We start from the raw sequence: 19,612 nt of genomic DNA, 5'->3' as shown, positions 1-19,612 counted from the left end.
AATTAAACCTTATTTTCAATAAGCAATCCTGAAAAATATTTGGGGGTGCTTAAATTTTTTCCAGGTGTATATTAACAATACTGTGTTTTTAGCTCGTTTTACTTAAAGTATTTCTAACCCATGTTGATACTCATACTTTATTTGGATACTTGATTTTTGAAACCCATTTTTCAAGATTTTCGCCTCCTCCTATTTTCCCCGAAAGGGGCTGAAGGCCGCCTGTTTTTAAACCACTCACACCGCAATACAGTAGTGTGTTGTTAGTCTGTCATTCAGTCAACAGACATTAAAATGACATCACATAAGAGATGTTTAACATTGCAATTTGTACGGTCGTGACGTGCACATGCCATGAATCACGAGAAGAATCATGCACTCTGTAGGCTACAATGCAGCATGGTATATGAACTTAATTTTGATTATATTTATTCTTGAAACAGAACATTTTCGGGGACCCTGTCTACGTACATCTATTACTAATTATGTTACTCACACTCCCGGTTCCAGTCTTTTTTACCTCATTCCCTCTGAAAACTAAACCAAATGCTTCTGCTATAGATAACCCTGACGCCATTGTAGATCACTAACTTTTCTACTCTATCCTCAACAGGGAAGAAATACCCTCCAAAAGCTTCTTGTCTTGTGATCAGTCAATTAAGAAATGGAATGGTGTACTTTAAAACATTTCTTCATCTGGTATATTGTTCACATTAACAATCTGAATGTAAGTAAATAATAATAATCTTCAGAGCCATCGATTTTTGTTCTTAACCAAGAAAACTTTACTAAAGGAAGTATAATTTTCATCTCAACTAAAATTATTCATCATTAAATAGATAAAATTACATACTTTTATAAATGGTTCAAAAAAAAATCGTTACAAATGTATTATACATAATTATGAAATTTTTACATTAAGAAAAATGCGTTATTAATTATAAAAAAATATATAATTTGGAGTAGAATTACAAAATTTGTGAATTAAGTCATAATGTACGAATGACAATATGAGATAGAAAATTCTACTTTTGTTTACTGATCATTTATTATTCCTTCTTTCGTTCAATTCAACTATAAATTTTTAGTTATAGCTAGAGCACGTATATTTTGAGTATGTACTTATTATGAAACTAATACAAGCTTGCTCTAGAGGTGACGTACAGATATTAATGTTGTGAAAGATTGTGTAGATTTATGGTAATAGATAGTCACGTGAGATATAATCTCGTGGTCTAACCAACCACTAAATAAAAATCATTTCTTGAACTTAAACCAGTTAGTTCACGAGATATAGTTTGAAGTGTTGTTGATCTTGAAAAGTGGTTTAATTTTGAAATATGGTGTTATTTTTTGGTGATCTTTTTCTTCTTATTCTGGTTCTTTTCCTAATTCCTTTGATATTTATTGAAATTAATAACACTGAACTTTATGTTGTACTATATATTAACATTTATACCTAGTCCTGGCCAGGCATGGATTGATTGTTTTTTGTTGTAAGTGATAAAAATTGTATTCTAGTTGTTTGAAAGTTTTACTTTGAATTTCTGTTAAATTGTTTTAACCTCGGTTGTAGCGGCCTTTTGGTTTATTCCGTTACAACAGAGTAACATATAACATTTTAAAGACAATGTGAGGAATCAGTTATTTACAATATCAAGCATCATATGAGATTATTCTCATCTTTTAATAGACTTTTTGGAAAAAAACGCATTTTTAACTTTTTTTATTATTATAAAATATATCTTTGGTCCACTTTGTCAACATTACTGATACTAACTCAGATTTTTCCCACAAAACACAGTGCTTGTGATACTGTTCAGTGTTCACTATAAACCAGCATAACCATAAAAATCACAGCAAAAACTTTTACTGGAAAAGGAAACTTTTATTTTCCACCTAAAACACACAGATATTAAAATTGAATACAAATAACTATTTATATATACAAACCAACACACAAACAACAGAAAGCACTTGACAATAACATTAAACAAATGACTAAACAACCTACACATATTTTTAAGATATAAAAAAGCAAATGTATGCTATTCTAAGTTTTTAAACAAATCAATACACTTAGGGTAGAAAACTACGAAGCTGTTAGAACTGAAAGTTTTTCATTGTACATTTTCCCACAGCACACAGAGTTTAAATTACATGCACTGTGAATTTTATGATTTTTATTTGTAAAAAAAAAACACACACACAGAAGTTTGATACAATAAAATAATGAATACAAATAAAATTCAATATCACAATATGGGGTTAACTATGAAAACATGTGTGAGATTTATACAAAGAATTTTAGTAAAATCGACATTTTTTTATTTCACAAACAATCGTAAATAAGTGATACTGGAACATATTTAAGACAAGTAATATTCTGTTCCATTTCCAACAATAAAGAAATCTTGTGTTTCCATTCTCTACTCCTGTGGAGCCATAGCCTTAGCTTGTGCTCGAACCCTCTTCTCGTATTCTAATCTGTTCTGACTAAATACCAAATAAAAACTATTAACTAGCACAAATAATTAAGCATTTGTAAATGCACTTCTGTTGTAATACTGTGCCAAAAAAGCTTATACATAAACTTGCTTATGCCTCTATCCAGATTTCATTTCAATCTAATAAATCATGATTTCTAAAATTTATCGATAATTCTACAGCAGAGTAACAAATGTATTCTTTATTTGACATTTCAGTTGCCACAAATCATCTTGACGAACCTATTATTTTACTGTACTTAATCATGAGTTTATATAGCTAGCAACTAGTAAGATCAGATCATAAAAAAACAGTTAAATTTACATAACAAATGTATTCTTTATTTGACATTTCAGTTGCCACAAATCACCTTGATGAACCTATTATTTTACTGTACTTAATCATGAATCTATATAGTTAGCAACTAGCAAGATCAGATAATAAAAGAACAAGTAAATTTACATAAAATATGATCAGTATCTAGAACTACTAACTACAGAAGGTTAAGATACACTTTAAGAGACTTAAAAAACCTTAAAATATTACAGTTTAATGTCATTACCTGCCCTAAGATAAAATTACTCACTCATACTAAGGTTGAGTAACTACCGAAAGAAAAATAACATTCTTGATACTTATTTCAAACAAAATGAGGTACCCGTTCTTTGTCCAGGTTATGATCTAATAAAAATGTGCTTTGATAAATAAAACAAAAATCCTAACTTTCACACAATTTATTTATAACATAACATATTACAGAGTTCATTATTACCTCATCAAACGTTTTTTTATAAGCTTTAAGAACTCAATATTTAAAATACTTAAAACATGGTATACACTGTGCAATGGTCTAGGTGACTTAATAGAAAGAGGTATCAGCCAAAGTAGTGGCAGTAGGTGTGCTTTATGTTACCCGCTTTCAACACCCAGCTCTTAATATCTTTCCACAGTGTTTCATGTGATTACTTAATTGATGGTCATTGGCAGAAGAAGTGTCTTATGGGCCAAAGTAGGAAGTGGGTATAACTCAAGAAACAGCTCTTCATATCAGCCTTATTGTGTTCGTTGGAGTAGAAACTTGAGTTAAGTTATCTATTATTGCAACAGTGGTGGCCATTTTTTTTCACTGCATTTCTCCATGGAGGGTGCTAGCACATTGTCTGAGATATATAAGATGTTTGTGTGGCTTCTCCCCACACTGTGTGTATGTTGTACTATAGAAAATTTAAAAAGTTTCTTTTTTTAGTGTAAGGACACCATCTACGAAAGTACTTAACATAACTTTATGTCAAAGATAATAACTGCACAATAACAGCAATAATGTGGGTGGAAGGGGTCGTTAACTCTCCATTAACATACCCCTTCTTCCTAATTATCATCCCACAAAGTTTGGTTTAGATTGGCCGAGTGATCTAGAAGCAGTTAGATATCAGACATACAGACAGAAACACACAAATTTTTGACTTTATATTATATATATATATATATATATTTGAGTGTGATAGACTAAGTTTCTTTAAGGCACCACCATTATGCTGGTTTTATGTTTACATCTGTTGGTTCTAGATTTCTTTATTACCTCAGTTAAAACACCACTACCACACTTGTTTCATGTTTATGTCTGGACATTTTATGGACAACGATTAAGTATAGAAAGAAATATCTTTCTTAACGAAAATTGTTATTGTACCTTCCACTTACACACTTCAGTAATGATTTAATGATTGTCATGTTTATATACATAGTTGCCAAGAGTTACTGTATTACCAATTATTTTTCTGTGTAATAGGACTACTTAAGGGATTTCACAATCAAAAAATGGGTTAGAAATGTAGGATATGTTTTTAATCAATATGTTTCTAGAAATATGTATTATTGTTTAGCTAGAATGAAGTTTGATATAACGTTTAAACCTTTAAATACATTATGACTAATTTGTGCATGGATTGATGTTACATTCAAAATTTAAACAATTTTATCAAATCCATACAGAAGACTAGCATCAAAATGTAGTTCATAATTAAAATTTTTATATTACGTAAGTTGTAAGTTCTTAATTCCATAAGTAAATATTTAAAAAATATCAATCTTCACTTTTGTGTTCTCAATTCTCCCCTTTCAGTTTGTATGACTTCAATAATACATCATCTGCACTGCTTAATTAATGTAAACATAATCTATAAATAATACAAGGTCAAATGTACAATTTCAATGTTCTAAATTTCCAGTTAGTGAGATATCAGTAAATTTTCTCAGCCAATGACAGAAGTCCCACCCATCTAGCCCTAAGCATGTGATCATATTTGACACACGTTTGTAACCAACACAAAGAGCATATTTTCTATTTCAAGATTGCACCCATCCTTTTGAATTTGGTGGCAACAAATGTTAGTCGAGAGGAAGTGACTGATACGTGTGTTGTAAGCAAATGACAGCATAACAAATTTTGTTTATCCCATCTATAGCCTAGTTAGAAAACCTGTTGATTTATAGTTATTTTGGGACATTTTATTTTAGTGGTTTATGTATTATCTATGTTTTAAAATGTATATTTTAAAGATACATAAATTTTTAGTTTGACAAGAAACTAGGATGCCAGTTAAGTGTACAAGTTTCAGAACCTCACATGTACCATAAGTCCATATATGTGATTCTGATAATGTGTTTCCAATATGACATCTTGCTTTTCTAGGATGAATGAACCATATATTATGTATACCCCACTGATTAAGAACAATATGTAAGGAAGTTTGTCATTTGAAAATTAAAATAGAAAAACAGAAACCACCTTACCAATAAATAGTATAAGCTTCGGCTTGAGCAGGATCCTTGATATTTGGTTCATTAAGCAAATCTTGGATACCCAGCAGGATCTGAAATGATTGAAAAAGTTTATTAAACTTTAAAAATTGTGTAACACTTGACAAATGAGATCAAAACTTTCATCTCATAACAGACACATTCAAGATATTGAATTATGATCACTAAAATACACCTGAAGTATTAGGTGATATATGAGAAATTCATCAACTAAGCAAACAACAACAACAACTCAAAGGTCATGTTTGGATTTTTTTTAAAGCATAAGATGAACAAATAGATAATAAAAATTGTGTGCATGTGTTTTCTGGTAACAGAGAAGACAATACAACCTGTGTTTACAGGCTGTTCACTCATTCCAATTCAGATGACCTGTTTATAGTTCTAGCTAGCCTTTGACTGTCATCAGATATATAAGAAAAACAGAGAGAAAACAAAGAAATTTAATTTACAATGAGTTTATTATGCGAAGTATAAGAATTTCTGCTATTATGACCAGTTAAGATACGAATGTGCCATCTTTTCCAACCATGTACAACTTTGTGTGTAACATATGTACAATGTTGCACTATTGCTACCTACAATACTTTTAAACAGGAAACTCAAAAAAATGATTTGTCAACATAATACCAAAACATTTTTATCTCTACTCAAGACATTTTCAAGTGTAAAAAAAACATCTTGTTACAAATACCTATCCAACATTAATACAAGTCCAAAGAAAACTGGATACACATTTACCATTGATTAACATGTTTCTTTCATCTTTCTCTTGTGTGCATCTTTTTTTGCTGTTTAGAATCTTAGTGTCTTCCAGATTGTTGCTATAGTTGCCTTTTTTTTTTTTTTAAGTTCATAAACATAGGAGAGAATTTTTAATATGTTCAGAATTATGTAGTTTTTTTCACAGTTCTACTTCTATCTTCTACATAAGTTGACTGATTGTTACTATACTGAGTTTGATATAATGATTCAGTAATGTATTTTCTGTTGTTGTAAGGTTTATCTAGTAAATCTTCTATTTATAATTCTGGATTTTTTAATGAATTTCATTATCATTCCTACGTCGTGTTTGTCACTGAGGTTATCTCATACTTTGATGAGAAAATTACTTTTGTTGTCCTAAAAATGGCAGACACATTTGAAATTGCTGGAGATGCAAGATCCAAAGGGTGGTTTATTCCATATAACATTATATTCTGAAGAGTTCGTGTTTTAAGCAAAATTTCATTTTTCAATATTAAATGAGCATTGTATCCTTTAAAAACAGATCCCCCATTTTTTTTATTGTGTATCGAAATTATTGGGGGTTGCTAGTTACACCCCCCCCCCCCTCATGTCTACTATTGCTCCCACAGTGGAACTAATATTAGTAGTTAGTATTTCATGATAGTTTTGTCAACATCAAGTTGCAAGGCTAAGATTCTAAAAGGAAACAAAACAAATATGAGAAAAATTAAAGATTAACCAAACAACTGCAACCAACAGTGTACGCATATCCAGGTTCCTCCCCACCCATAATTCTACTAGTTGAATAATCTTATCCTTTAGGCAATGTTGGATAGCTCTTTTTAACTAACATTGTCAATGTATTCTTTACGAGCTACACTTGAAAATGTCTTGGATACAAAATGTAGTGGTACAGCATTAATAAATCCATTTCAGTCCCTCATTAAAAGCTGTTCTTTGTGTTATAAGTTACCTGAAGTAATTTTACTTGCTAAACATTCCAAAGTAATTATTATTCACACTGGCATTACTTTTTTCTAACTACATCTTTTGACATTTGACTTCAATTTCAAGTATTAATTTTTACATTAAATTTTGAGGATGTTCCAGTGATAACTAAGAAAGTTCTGTTTTCATTTCTTGTTTTAGCACAAAGCTGCAAAATGGACTATCTGTGCTGTGTCCGTTGTACGGAACAAACCCTGCATCTTACTATTATAAAATGATAAACAAACAAATTACCATATTTATTTCAAAACTGACCATTGTTTATCTGTCTTTTGAATAAAAACAATCATGTTGGCAATAGTTATCAACCAATTTATATTAAAACATTTATTGTTTCCTAATAATGCTTATTCATTTGTTTATAAAACAATAAAATTTATCAATTCATTGTTAACTAACAATGTGAAACCTTTTATTGTATCCTGAAGTATTTACAAATAATACTAATATTTTAGTTTAACTCTACGAGACTCAGGTGTGTCAATTCTGTGCACCTGTTATATGGTTGTATTATTGCATTGCAAAAAGAAAAAACTAATGGATGTTACAAACTGAAACTTCAGAATTACTTCCTAGAGATTATGTAGATTCTGTTAATAATGTTTCTTATTTTTACATTTGATATCTTTATGAAATTGTAGCTTTGAAACTTGGAAAGACATCATTAAGAAACAATAAAAAAGTTTTCACTTTTGTTGTAGATTTTAAGTACTGATCTTTATATCTTACTACATTCTTTTAAAACTTAGTTACAAAGTTTTTATTTCATAAAACTGTAACTGCTGTCTTTGTTTCGATTCAATAAACAATGAGTGCAGTTTTAATGCATGTACAAAAAAAATTTATCTTTTTTACCGTACTGTAAGCAAACCAACATTTTTTAAAACTTTTAATCAGAAAGTTTCATTTAAAATATGTAATAAGTTTTAAACCCATTTATACATTTATTTTCAGTGCCTTTCTTTACCCGTTCAGGCAGTTACTTAGGTCAATATGATCTAATGCAAACAAGGTCTATCATAATGGGAAAAACAAAACTTGATACACTCCAGTGTAAAAAGATTCTGAGATTTAATCAATCAGGACTGTAATTGTAGTGGAAATTGTTCACAAACATCTTTAATTCTAGCAACACACCACCAATCTTAGTTTTATCACTTTGTTCTTATCTCTACACAACTCCACACAAAAGTGAAAAAAAAAGGAAAAATTGCTTTATTGATGTGGCCTAAGACTTCTTGAAGCTGAGATATAGTCAATTATATCATACCACTACAACCAACGTTAAGAAACAGTGGTTGATTAAAAATCAATGAAACTACAAATTTATTCAAGTTACAAGGACACGTTAATAATAATGCTCAAAAGTATATGAGTTAAGAGTACTATACTAAGCCCAGAAAACATTCAGGAAATTCACAAATATTAACAATTTTGTTGGGAACTTGCAGAATACAACACAAAAATTAAAACTTGTGATTTTTTAATGTTCATGTCTAAAATAAAATACATAAATTTTAACTCTGAAGTAGGGCTGAACTGTATCCACACAGGCATAAAAGTTAAAAGGGTAGTTAAATTTAATATCATGGTCAGTCTTAGAGTGGAAATGCTTTGCCCATTTTAAGGCAGTGAATGCATGAAAATGGCCATCTATTGGCTAAAATGTTGCACTTTTAATTTCTTTATATAAAAAAACAAAAACATTATAATTTTAAAGCAGATCATATGAAATTTTAAAATACTGGTGCTTGTTGAGTTGTAAAATACTATAATTTAAAATGCTAATACAAATTAAAAAGTGCCTGTAATAAAACAAAAATTGAATTTGTTTGTAGTTAAGCACAAAGCTGTAATTTTTACTAATTTTCTACAAGTGCAAGTCTCAGTTAATATGTTCTAGACAGAACAAATGTTGGACTGACTATTCTAGAAAAATCTGCTAGTTATGACATAGGTGTGGCCACAAATGAATGCTAAAGAATATTAAGTTGAATAATTGAATGGCTATCACCAATAAAGTTGAAAGTTTTCCCACTATTTTTGGACCTATAACTTTCTCCAATTAATTTACTTATAGCACAACTATGAAAAAAAAAAGCATGTTTCAAACTTGGCAATACTTTCTTGTGTTCATTCAATATTACCTGTTTGATTGTTATAGCAGGTCTCCAGTCTTTTTCTTCATCCAATAGAGAGAGACAGACTGTTCCTGAAGGGTACACGTTAGGATGGAACAGTGGTGGTTCAAATTTACCTGTACAAAATAGAGGAAGAGGTGGATAGTATATGTGATATTTGTCTAAAATACATATGTAAATGTTGTTTAAAAACAAATTTACAACTATCCAAAAATGTATTTAAATTTCACTTGCAAATCCCCTGTCTATACAGTGGTTTACTAAGTCAACCAATTAAACTTTATTCCATTAAAAAAGTTAAATTATTTGTATTCTTATTCAGTATTCAATCACCAAGTCCTATTCAATTCATCAATACCCCATTTATAATCTTCAACTTTCAAAAGTTAGGCATCAAATAATCAGAAAAATAGTCTGGTTAAAGTTGCCACTGTTAAAAGTTAACATTTTCTTAAATCGAAAATTTATTTCAAATAATACTAACCTCCTATCACACTACAGCTACTACTTGACTAATAGGATTTCCTTCCTTTGCCCATCTAACCATTGGTCTGAATTTTTCTCGCTTGCTCTAATCTTTTACTCCCTACTTAATTTACTTTGGTGATATCTGTCACATGACACACTCCATCTACGTCAATGTGCCCTCTATTCTGGTACTGTATATAGGCACCTTCTTCCGACCATATTACAACTTTTTCGAGACTGACCCAATCTACAGTCTCTAACACCAGCTCTTAGTGGGGAATAAGGGCAGGAGAGTGTGAGGAGAGGTAAGTATTATTGGAAATACATTTTCAATTTAAGAAAATGTTAACTTCTAAAACATACTTACCTCCGTTTACACTACAGCTAGAAACCCACATTGATAATGTAGAGGGGCTGGTGAGGGCATTATCCATACAAAAGGAGTCTGCATAGATCATGAGTGTGCCAATAGAAGCTTAGCACCCTAGTGGGGGAACCACACTACATCCAGAACAGGTATGCTCTTCACCCAGAACCTAAAACGTGCCAACTAGGTGGAATATGATGTGATCCATCATCACCATAGGCCAAGCCCCAAACAGATAGCCAAAGTCCCACTGCTCTGGGTTAGAATTATAGAGCCATGGTTTATAAATCCCATGTTGGTGGCTAGGGCATTTGAAACACAAAATGTATATATATATATATACATCTGTGAGTGGATCCCAACCTGCAGCTATAGAGTAATGCATTCCAAGCCACCAGAAGCACAACGAGAAGGTAAGCAACACCAAAGTGGACAAACTCTCTCCTCAACCTGAAGAAGTCTGAAAGGCAACACTCCAAACATAGAAAGATGGAATCTTGTATGTCATACTCAACCTGAAGAAACAGAACTCATCCAATCTGGAGTCATTCATGAACACTCATCCTCACCCCCAAACTGTGTGGACAAGGTAAATTCCACTTGCCCGTGAAATAATGGGGAGGACATGGAACAAGCTGTACTCAACCAAGGACCCAGGATGGGACTACTCTGCATTTGGAATTATGAGGACACAATGGCCATGCTCAACTTAATTAGATAGCAGAGCGCCAAATCTGAACTGGTATTACAAGTACGCTCCCACCTCTCCTACCAACATCTGGAAAAGAAAAGACATCCAGAGACCTGGGTAAGAGGGTGCCCAACTTTGCCCTTTTCTTGAGGAGTGAAGGAAAGTCACTTGATACTCTGGAGGAATAGCCTCTGTCCACCATCACAGTGACTGTAAACCAGGCATGGTAAGAACTCCCTAGCTCCACTAGTAGGAAATGAGGGGGTAATGCACATTGGGGAGTCCCAAGGAACAGTGCTCTGGAAAGAGTGCAATAGGTGAACCAAGTTCTCTAAATTTTTAAAAGCAAACTAACCCCGACTTATTCAACCTAATGATCGGCAGGGACAGGCAGGATCTCCTTAAGCTTTATTCATGAAAGTCCATGAGTGGTGGTCCAGCTTAGTACACTAATACCACCTAGCCTGCCTCTAGTTGATCTTATGAAACACCCCATTTCTACAGAGCCTGTTGTAACCTAGATAAAGTATATTGTGTTAGTGCTTGCTAGTGCAAAATTGGTTTGATAAAAGCATACTTGCCACAGGGTGGGATCCTGGAAATAAAGAAGATACAATAATAGTAATGAAGATACTCACACCTCCTTATAATCTAGTGGAGTTAAGATAGCTACTGGGAATAGTCAAAAACACTCAAAGAAGATACTGCCAGATCATGCAAGTAATGTGAGATAAAAATATTTGGTGAGGTCCACATACCAGCACAATTCAACCGGACCATTAAGTACATAGAAATGTAATGAATCTGAAGAAACATGACTTGCAGAAGAATCCTTACCTCCAAACAGAGCCTAGAATAAGCAATATGGGTCAATTTCCATACCCACCTCAACAAAATAACTGTGAAGTCCTGGGAAACTGAAGCATCCCAAGGAATCAAAATGTCATTGTCTAGCACCTCTAAAGACATTAGTGCAAGCAACATAACACTTCAAAACCATCACTCAACATAACAAATGATCGAGATCCGATCAGTCATAGAAGTGAGAAATAGCTGTCAGATGAATCGGTGAAAAGGATTTATCCCCTTCCCTGGCTGCTAGTGTCTTATAAAAGAAGAACCTGTCTGAGGATGTAGATAGAATGATAAAGCAATCAATTCTGACCTGTGATGTCTGTAGGCCAGCAACAACAAACATTAAACCTTCCAAGAAAGGTGGTACATGAGACTAAGGTCTCAAATGGATGTTGAGAAAGGGCATGTAATACCACCTTAATATACCAGTTAGGTAAATGAAACGTTTGTTTGGGACAAAATACCTGAAACAACATCAGTAAGCCAGAGAGCACTGGGGACTCAAATTATTTTCATCTCGACTATCTAAAGGTAGTTGATAAGGTCATTTTATAGAAGACGATTGTGAAAGATGCTAAAACCTTGTCAAAAACAAAACAAAAAAGTTATGGTTGTCACTTCTGGTCAAAGTGGGTTCAACATCCTCTCAATACACCATTGCTGATACGTGTGCCATTTCTTTTGATAAATGTCCAATGTGGGATCAAGTAAAGAATGAGACAGATACATGACAACCTTAGAAATTAAACCCAGATTCCATGCAAAGGATGGCTGGGTGTACAATGTCAGATCATGGCTGCCTCAACAGAGATGGCCAAAGAGGAAATGGTAGAGGTGTGCACTCCTGAAGGTACCACAGAAGTGAAAAACAAGGTTCAGCTGCCAAACCGGTGCTAACAACAGGACCCTATAATGGGTTGGAATGAATCATAGCTAGTACCTTTGGTAACATACAAATTGGTAGGAAGGCCTACAAGTGTAATGCCATGACGTCCTAATCGAATGCATCTATTGCCAATGGCAATAGTTGAGTGTTCCAATGAGTGGCCAAAACACCAATCATAAGTGTTTTGAAATGAGGACCAATACAACAGAAAACCTTGTGATGTACCACCCATTCTGTCCATAGAATCTGTTTGGGTTGAGACAATTGATCTATCACTGAATTTATCACCCCTGGAACATGTCAAGCTAGTAGGGTGATATTATAGGAGTGGTCCCAAGAAAGAAGATCGAAGGTTCGAAAACAAAGAGCCCTGGACCAAGTGCCTCCTTGAAGGGAAATGTAAGACATCACCATGGAATTGTTGAAGTGAAGCTTGATGATTTTCCCCTTAATAAGCCCATATCCAGAAACATTAACCTCTGAACAGCAAGAAGTTCTAAAACATTGTTTAGAAAAGCCTTGTTGTCTGTGCACAGACCCTGGAATTCCTGACCATTGAGATATGCACCCCATCCCTGAAGTGAAGGATCTCTGGATGAGGTGGCAAAAGAGGAACACATATCGTAGTATTGTTTCAATCTAACCACCACTCGAGATTGAAGATAATAATCCTGAATAAGGAAACTGGGGAATCCAGTGAATCACCATTCCAGATCCATTGGTTGCATAATGACATCTGAAGAAATCTTTTGTGTTCTCATCCCAAAGGAATGAGTAATTTGAGTGATGTCGACATCTCCAAAAGAGAAAGAACCATCCGTGCAGTGGGAGAAGGAGAGGTGTGATGTTCCACCAACTGATGAGATGGTGCCAGAAGTAACCAGTCATCCATGGAATGATGTGTGCACAGGCCTTGGAAAAAAGAGGTGATGAGAAAAACTCGTATGATTCAGCAGAACAAATATAGTGCTGATGCTAGGCTGAAGGGCAGAGTGCTGAACTGCAGCACCTGACCCTTGTGCACAAAATACAGATAGCGGCAGGACACAGCCACTATGGAAATGTGCAGATCGGAGTTGACGACATTGAATTTGGATGTCCAAAATCCTAGTAATAAAAATGCCAATGCAGAGTGAGGAATGACTCCATTGTGAACCTTGGAGGATCTAGAAATTGATACAGATGAGAAAGATTGATGAATGGACTCCAATCTCCTATCTCCTTGGGTACAACAAACCCTGGAAAAACTGGGACAACTCTCTTCACGGCCTTCTAGACCAACAAAAACTCTGATAGCTCTAGAACAAAGTTCTAAAATCCGAATATCTGCAGAAGGTGAAAACACAATAGTTGGGTAGATAATGGTGGTGAATATGTCAACTGAAAAACTAATCCTGACTCAAGGACCTGTAGTGCCCATGGATCTGTAGTTAAGGTTTTCCACACATCTAGAAATTCTTGAAGCCAAGCCCGCACAGACCCCAAAGGCATGCAACAGTCACCACTGCCAGTGGTGTTGTTCCTATTGAGCGGAGGAACCTTGTAGATAAGGACAGTATCTATTCTGGGTACCAATGGACCGAAAAGCTGATGTTGTGGGTTGGGACCCTCTAATATGGGCTGAACCATGACCTTCTGTAGTAGCTGACAAAAGTCAAGATGCCAACGACGACAGGTATTAATGCAGAAGATGACAAATGTACATGCTAACAATGGTCCCAACTCATTATCAAATTGACAAGGTGTTCCTGAGGGTCTTCAAACCAAAGTTGGTGGGATAATAAATATCTTAGTACTGCAGATAGAGTAGACAAATCCTAGAAAGTTGTGATCTATTCAAGTTGACTAAAGACTCTGTTCTAGAACCTAAAATGTCCAGGAGCTGGTGTATTTTTTTAGAGTCTGAATACACATCTACCTGGAAGTAGTAGGCTAAATTATGCAATTCCAACAAAAAGAATAGGAGGACAAATAATAGCTGTCCCTTCATGTAACTGAGCAGTAAACCTCCCTGCATGAACCACAATATCAGTGAATGGAGGGAAAACTATGTAATTGCTCACAGACCTTTCAGCCATCAAGGAAGTTGTAGGCTCTAAAGCAACTAGGGAAAGACCCAAAACATCATACACTTGATGGAACAACTGAAGAAAAGCAGCCGGAGGCAACTGATCCCAAAGTGGCCTCTCAAAAGCCAACAAAATAAAGGAAGGTGCTGGAAAAAGCCAATGGAAACTCTCTCCAAAATGTCCAGGATCACCCTCAAATCCAGTCTTAGAGCCCCCTGGAGAAACATCGCTGGACCAAATATATGTCTCCATCTCACTACGAATAAGGTCACTGACAGGCTCAACTGAGAGTCACTCCTCCCAATCCCTGATTGTTGAGCGATGCAAGATATCAGAATTCATGCCATATATCAGCTTTTTTTCTTTACAAAAATCAACTAGGTAACATGAAGAATGCTCAAAGGATCTCCAACAGTCATAGTACAGAGAAACCCAATAGTGACCACTTTGTCGAGAAAATGTCATATTATTACCTGAATGAGGTGCTTATATACAGTATCAGAATAGAGGGCACATTGACATAGGTATAGAGTGTCACATGACAGATATCATCAAGAGCAATTAAAGACTGGAGCAAACGAGACAAAATTCAGACCAATGCTTAGATGGGCAAAAAAGGAAGCCCTAGCAGTCGAGTAATAGCTGTAGTATGGGATGAGGTAAGTATGCTTTAGAAATATCAACAATTAAAACAAGTTAAAAAATAAAATTTTTTATTTGATATTTGTTTATAAAAAGCTTTACTAAAAAATTTCAAAATTTCAACATATACTTTAAGCTCCAACTTTAACATTATTTGAATTTGCTAAACTTCTAGAACTTTTGACTTCTTGTTACGTGTATTTTTTAATGTAAGTTTTACCTATTGTTTTAGTTATAATTCTCAAAATGCTAATGTCCATTTTTTTATCTTATAATTCAAATACTTATTCTGTACTGGAAGGAACACCAATTGGTGAGGATTCTTCAAAATGTTAACTTCCAATGAAATAATGTGTGTTGTTTTTCATAATATTCTTTATTTGATCAGCAGTCATAGCTAAAACAAATGTGCTTCTTATAACTGAAAATGTGTTACACCAATTATAGGAAGATTAAAATATCAATCATAATTTAATAAAATCACGGCTATTACAAATTTTTTTGTTAAAAAAAAAATTTGAGTAAAATAGTAAAAAAATCACTTGTTTTAAATCTTAGACCACTTTTGATTGAGAAAAGCAAATGGTTAGTTTTTTATATAACCTAAATAACTGACCACATTAAAGACACAATGTAACTCTTTGTTATTAGTCTTGAAGCTCATTTAGCTTAAATTACACTATATTTTTGTAAGCACAACACTGCCCAATTGTTGCTTTTTGAAAACAAAAGCTTCATCTCTATCGCACTATCACATAATTATTTTTAAAAACTATCAAAATAATTTCAAACTGTAACTGTTTAATCATGAATTGAAGTTAATTGCTTCTGTTGAGACATACCTTAAAATCAATAGAATAGACAATTTTCTTTAGTCAAATGATCACTTTTGACACATACAGTTGTGTTATTAGTAATCACACACGTGTGCAGTTTGACAGATAGGCTTACCTTACACTAGCATGGAATAAGCTTGTTTCATAAATCAATAATCAAAACTGCCCTAACATCTTACCTGTAGTAACAGATATGTAGATGTAGATACAACACATAATGATGAACTTCAACATCATAATCAAGCTGAAAGCGACTAAACCTAATTAAACTTTGTTGTTTTTCAGAATTTATAATGCATGCTGGAGGGATTTGGCATTTTGGCAATAGAGTTAGAAAAAAAGATGTGTCAATTTACAAGAGTAAGCTTACAATAGTACAATACTTAATTTGTGTAACAAAATTAGAAAATTCTACTCATGTAATTATCTTAACATTTCTTACAAAAAATACAATTTACTTGAACCTGCATTGTTTTATTAAGCACGAATGATACCCCACTTTCGATCTATATTTGTGTGCATTTTATTGCTAAACCATTGGACAACCATAGATATCACATTGTTTATGGAAGTGGAAACGTGAACGCTTATAAAGTTGTGTGACCAAATGCTTGGCTACATAAGTTATGACTATGATACAAGTTTGGCCAATACGTGGATAAAAAGGGAAAATATTGGTGCAGTGAGGGGGTCATGTGTAATGGCATTACCTATTCATGTGGTTTTAGTGTACACAGTCATAACTTATAATAGCACTTAAGATTTAAAATTACCCACACTGTAGGAAGATAAAATATCTTCATTACAACAAATATTTATTATCAACTATGGTTGTCAGTCCTTGAAGTAATGGCTTACTATACATTTCTTGTAGTTGGTGGAATATTTGCAACTTACACTTTGGTGGTGTTGAAGGATAATCATCTTTGAAGATCATTCTTAGTTTGTATAAACCGCCCTCCCATGGAGTCTAGAAAACATTACAATAACCTTAGGTTATTACAGTCACAAGCCTTTTTAAACATATGTAATATTAAACAAAAATTACACTTATCACTTTATCGTTTGCCTTATGTTAATAGTTTCTCTACAAGTGGATTTAATGAATCAAGACATAGTCTGGAAATTAAAAAAATCCTCTAAGGATAAGATCATAATTGAAAACAAATACCTTGAAAATGTACATACTAAGGCCTAAGTATAGAATGTAAAGAAAACAAATTCTTATTCCTAAAAATATGTATTACTTGTTAAGCTTCCTTGGCAACTTAAATATTCAACATATTTCATATGTAACTTTTTATACTGTCTTAAGTTTATAATTTAATTTATACATGACTAATAAAAAATTTACAGAACTTCTGGTAGGAATTGTATCTCTACATAGGAACAAATCTTAGTAAGATAGGAAATAATGCCAAATTCCACCTACACAATAGTTAAACTTAAAAAATTTAAAGTACTTAACTATTCAGTTTTTATTCAAATTAAAACATTTTAAATTTAGATTAAAAAAAACTTTTACCCCCTTTTTCCCTGGAATTGCACATTCCCAGTTCATGAGGTTCAAGGTCCCATCAGGATTTTTTGTTGGCCTTGCTACAAAACCCTAAAAAGTTATAATCTCAAGTTTACTAGAATGTATATTTATATAAGTTACTGATGAGTCAATGACTTTTAATCCTTACAAATCTGTTTTCTTATGAGTTGTTTTAACTCTTACTCTATTACATAAAGTTAGCCACATTAATTCTTACATTTTTTAGTTCACATCTAAGTAGTTAATTTGTTTTGATCAGAAATTGCTGATAATTAAGTTTTATATTTATTTATTAAATAACATTTTATATTTTTTACCGAAAAAAAAATATATTTAAAAACACAGTGCTGAACACTAAAATCAAATTGTTAAATTTATAAGCTGACCTCCAATATTTGTCTCTTGATGGTCCATTTCACTTCACCTAAAAACAGGCCTAATGGTAATTTCTTTGGTTTGCTAACCCAAGCTGTACTGATAAGCCTTGAATAGGCAAAACTACAGTCCACAGCAGAGGGTACAGTCAATCAAAGAATGCATTAGGACTCTACATCATAGATTCTTTTTAAATTTCATCCCTGGTGAAAAAGAAATCCTTAACACATAAAAAAAAAGACCTGTTTATGTTTAAGAATTCATAAAAAAATTACCACATGGTTTGGGATAGAGTGTTTTAATAATTTAGGAAAAACTATTTTATCACAAGTAAATATAATACAATATTATTTTATCATCACCTCCTTTTTACGTCTTATTTGGTTCATTTTTGTAATAAGACTAACGATATTTAAAAAAATTATTCTATACTCTGGAGTATTACTTTTTTTTTACAACAATTTCTACTTTGATTTCACAGCCTGAATCATAATATGTAGTATGTAAGTAATTAATAGAAACTAGACAATGTTAGTTCAGTATCTCTGTCTCCAGATAAGGGGCGTAAATGCATAATTCCTGTCCAAAAAATCATCCATTTACGGCCTTAAAAAATACTAAGTTGTTTTTCTGTCACAGAAAAATTATTATAGCTTCTGCCACTTTAACAGTAGTAGAGTAACTGGGTGCATTCTTGTAGCTTTCTGCAGTTCTGCACAAGATCTGTACAGTTCGCACAGTAGAGCTGTGAAAATAAGTACTCTCTAACTACCAGAAGTTTCTATTGGTGCACTTGTGAATTATCCAGTTTTGTGTAAAAATATAAAAAGTTCTCATTATTTGTGTTTATTATCTGGTGATTTAATTGGCTAAATTAGTCCTGTGCCCTATTTCACCTTTTGAAATAAAATAATTCGTAATTAGTTAAATTACTTTTTATTACAAAATGTTACTGCTGTACTTTGTAAAACAATTTAAAATTAATCCTGCTCACAGAGTGACTACTACTTACAGAAAATAATTATCTGGAGCACTGATATCTTTAACATTTTGTTTCTTCTGATATTTAATTAGAGTTGATAATCATTTGAAATTTATGATATTAACTTACAAAAGGATGGTCTTTCCTCCAGGCTTTTCTCTCCTCTGCCAATCGAGCAATGGCAATTCCAGACATTGTGTCTGAAAGTAACAATTTTTTGTTTAAATAACCAACTGTAATCTACTTAAAGAGAATCCACAAAATATCTTAACAAAAAAACCAAAATGATCAATCAAATAAGATATTTGTAAATATGGTATAACAAAACTGTTTTCTGTAAATAGGTAGTGTTTTATATATTTTTCTACATTTTCTAACTGAAATAAATAAATCCCAAGTACTTTTATTTAAGATAAACTGCAATGCTTTAGATTATGTAGTAGCCTAAATTTACATCATGTTTCTTGTTAGTATTACAATTGTGTGAAACAAGCATAAAAACTACAAAATATTTAAAAACTGAAACATCGAAATACCATTCTTTCGACTAAACAGCTGTGTGTATAAATCTTAAAAAAAAAACTGATTTTTAGATGTCAAATAATTCAATTTGTAAAATAAATGCATATTGAGTACTAAATATACAAGTGTACATGTATGTATATACCGTATTTTCCGGTGTATAAGATGCACCCTTATTTTGAAGACAAAGTTTGTTG

General features: G+C 32.8%; 1 protein-coding gene across 1 annotated transcript in view; it reads right to left on the bottom strand.

Annotated features, from left to right (window-relative positions):
* Nucleotides 1-1,864: 1,864 nt before the first annotated feature.
* Nucleotides 1,865-19,612, bottom strand: part of LOC106472546 (SUMO-conjugating enzyme UBC9-B) — a 20,046-nt gene continuing 2,298 nt past the window's right edge. Inside the window, exons 2-7 of the mRNA XM_013933199.2 lie at nt 19,023-19,093; nt 17,522-17,605; nt 16,894-16,966; nt 9,189-9,298; nt 5,278-5,357; nt 1,865-2,493 (exon numbers count right to left, since the gene is read on the bottom strand). Coding sequence (XP_013788653.1) covers nt 2,427-2,493; nt 5,278-5,357; nt 9,189-9,298; nt 16,894-16,966; nt 17,522-17,605; nt 19,023-19,088 — 480 coding nt within the window. The 5' untranslated portion in view covers nt 19,089-19,093 and the 3' untranslated portion in view covers nt 1,865-2,426. The remainder of the gene's footprint in view (nt 2,494-5,277; nt 5,358-9,188; nt 9,299-16,893; nt 16,967-17,521; nt 17,606-19,022; nt 19,094-19,612) is intronic.

The sequence above is a fragment of the Limulus polyphemus genome, unplaced genomic scaffold (genome assembly GCF_000517525.1).
Source record: "Limulus polyphemus unplaced genomic scaffold, Limulus_polyphemus-2.1.2 Scaffold5416, whole genome shotgun sequence".
In the NCBI taxonomy this organism is placed as follows: Eukaryota; Metazoa; Arthropoda; class Merostomata; order Xiphosura; family Limulidae; genus Limulus; species Limulus polyphemus.
Note: the sequence above shows the minus strand (reverse complement) of the source record. Positions and strands in the feature narration are given on the sequence as shown.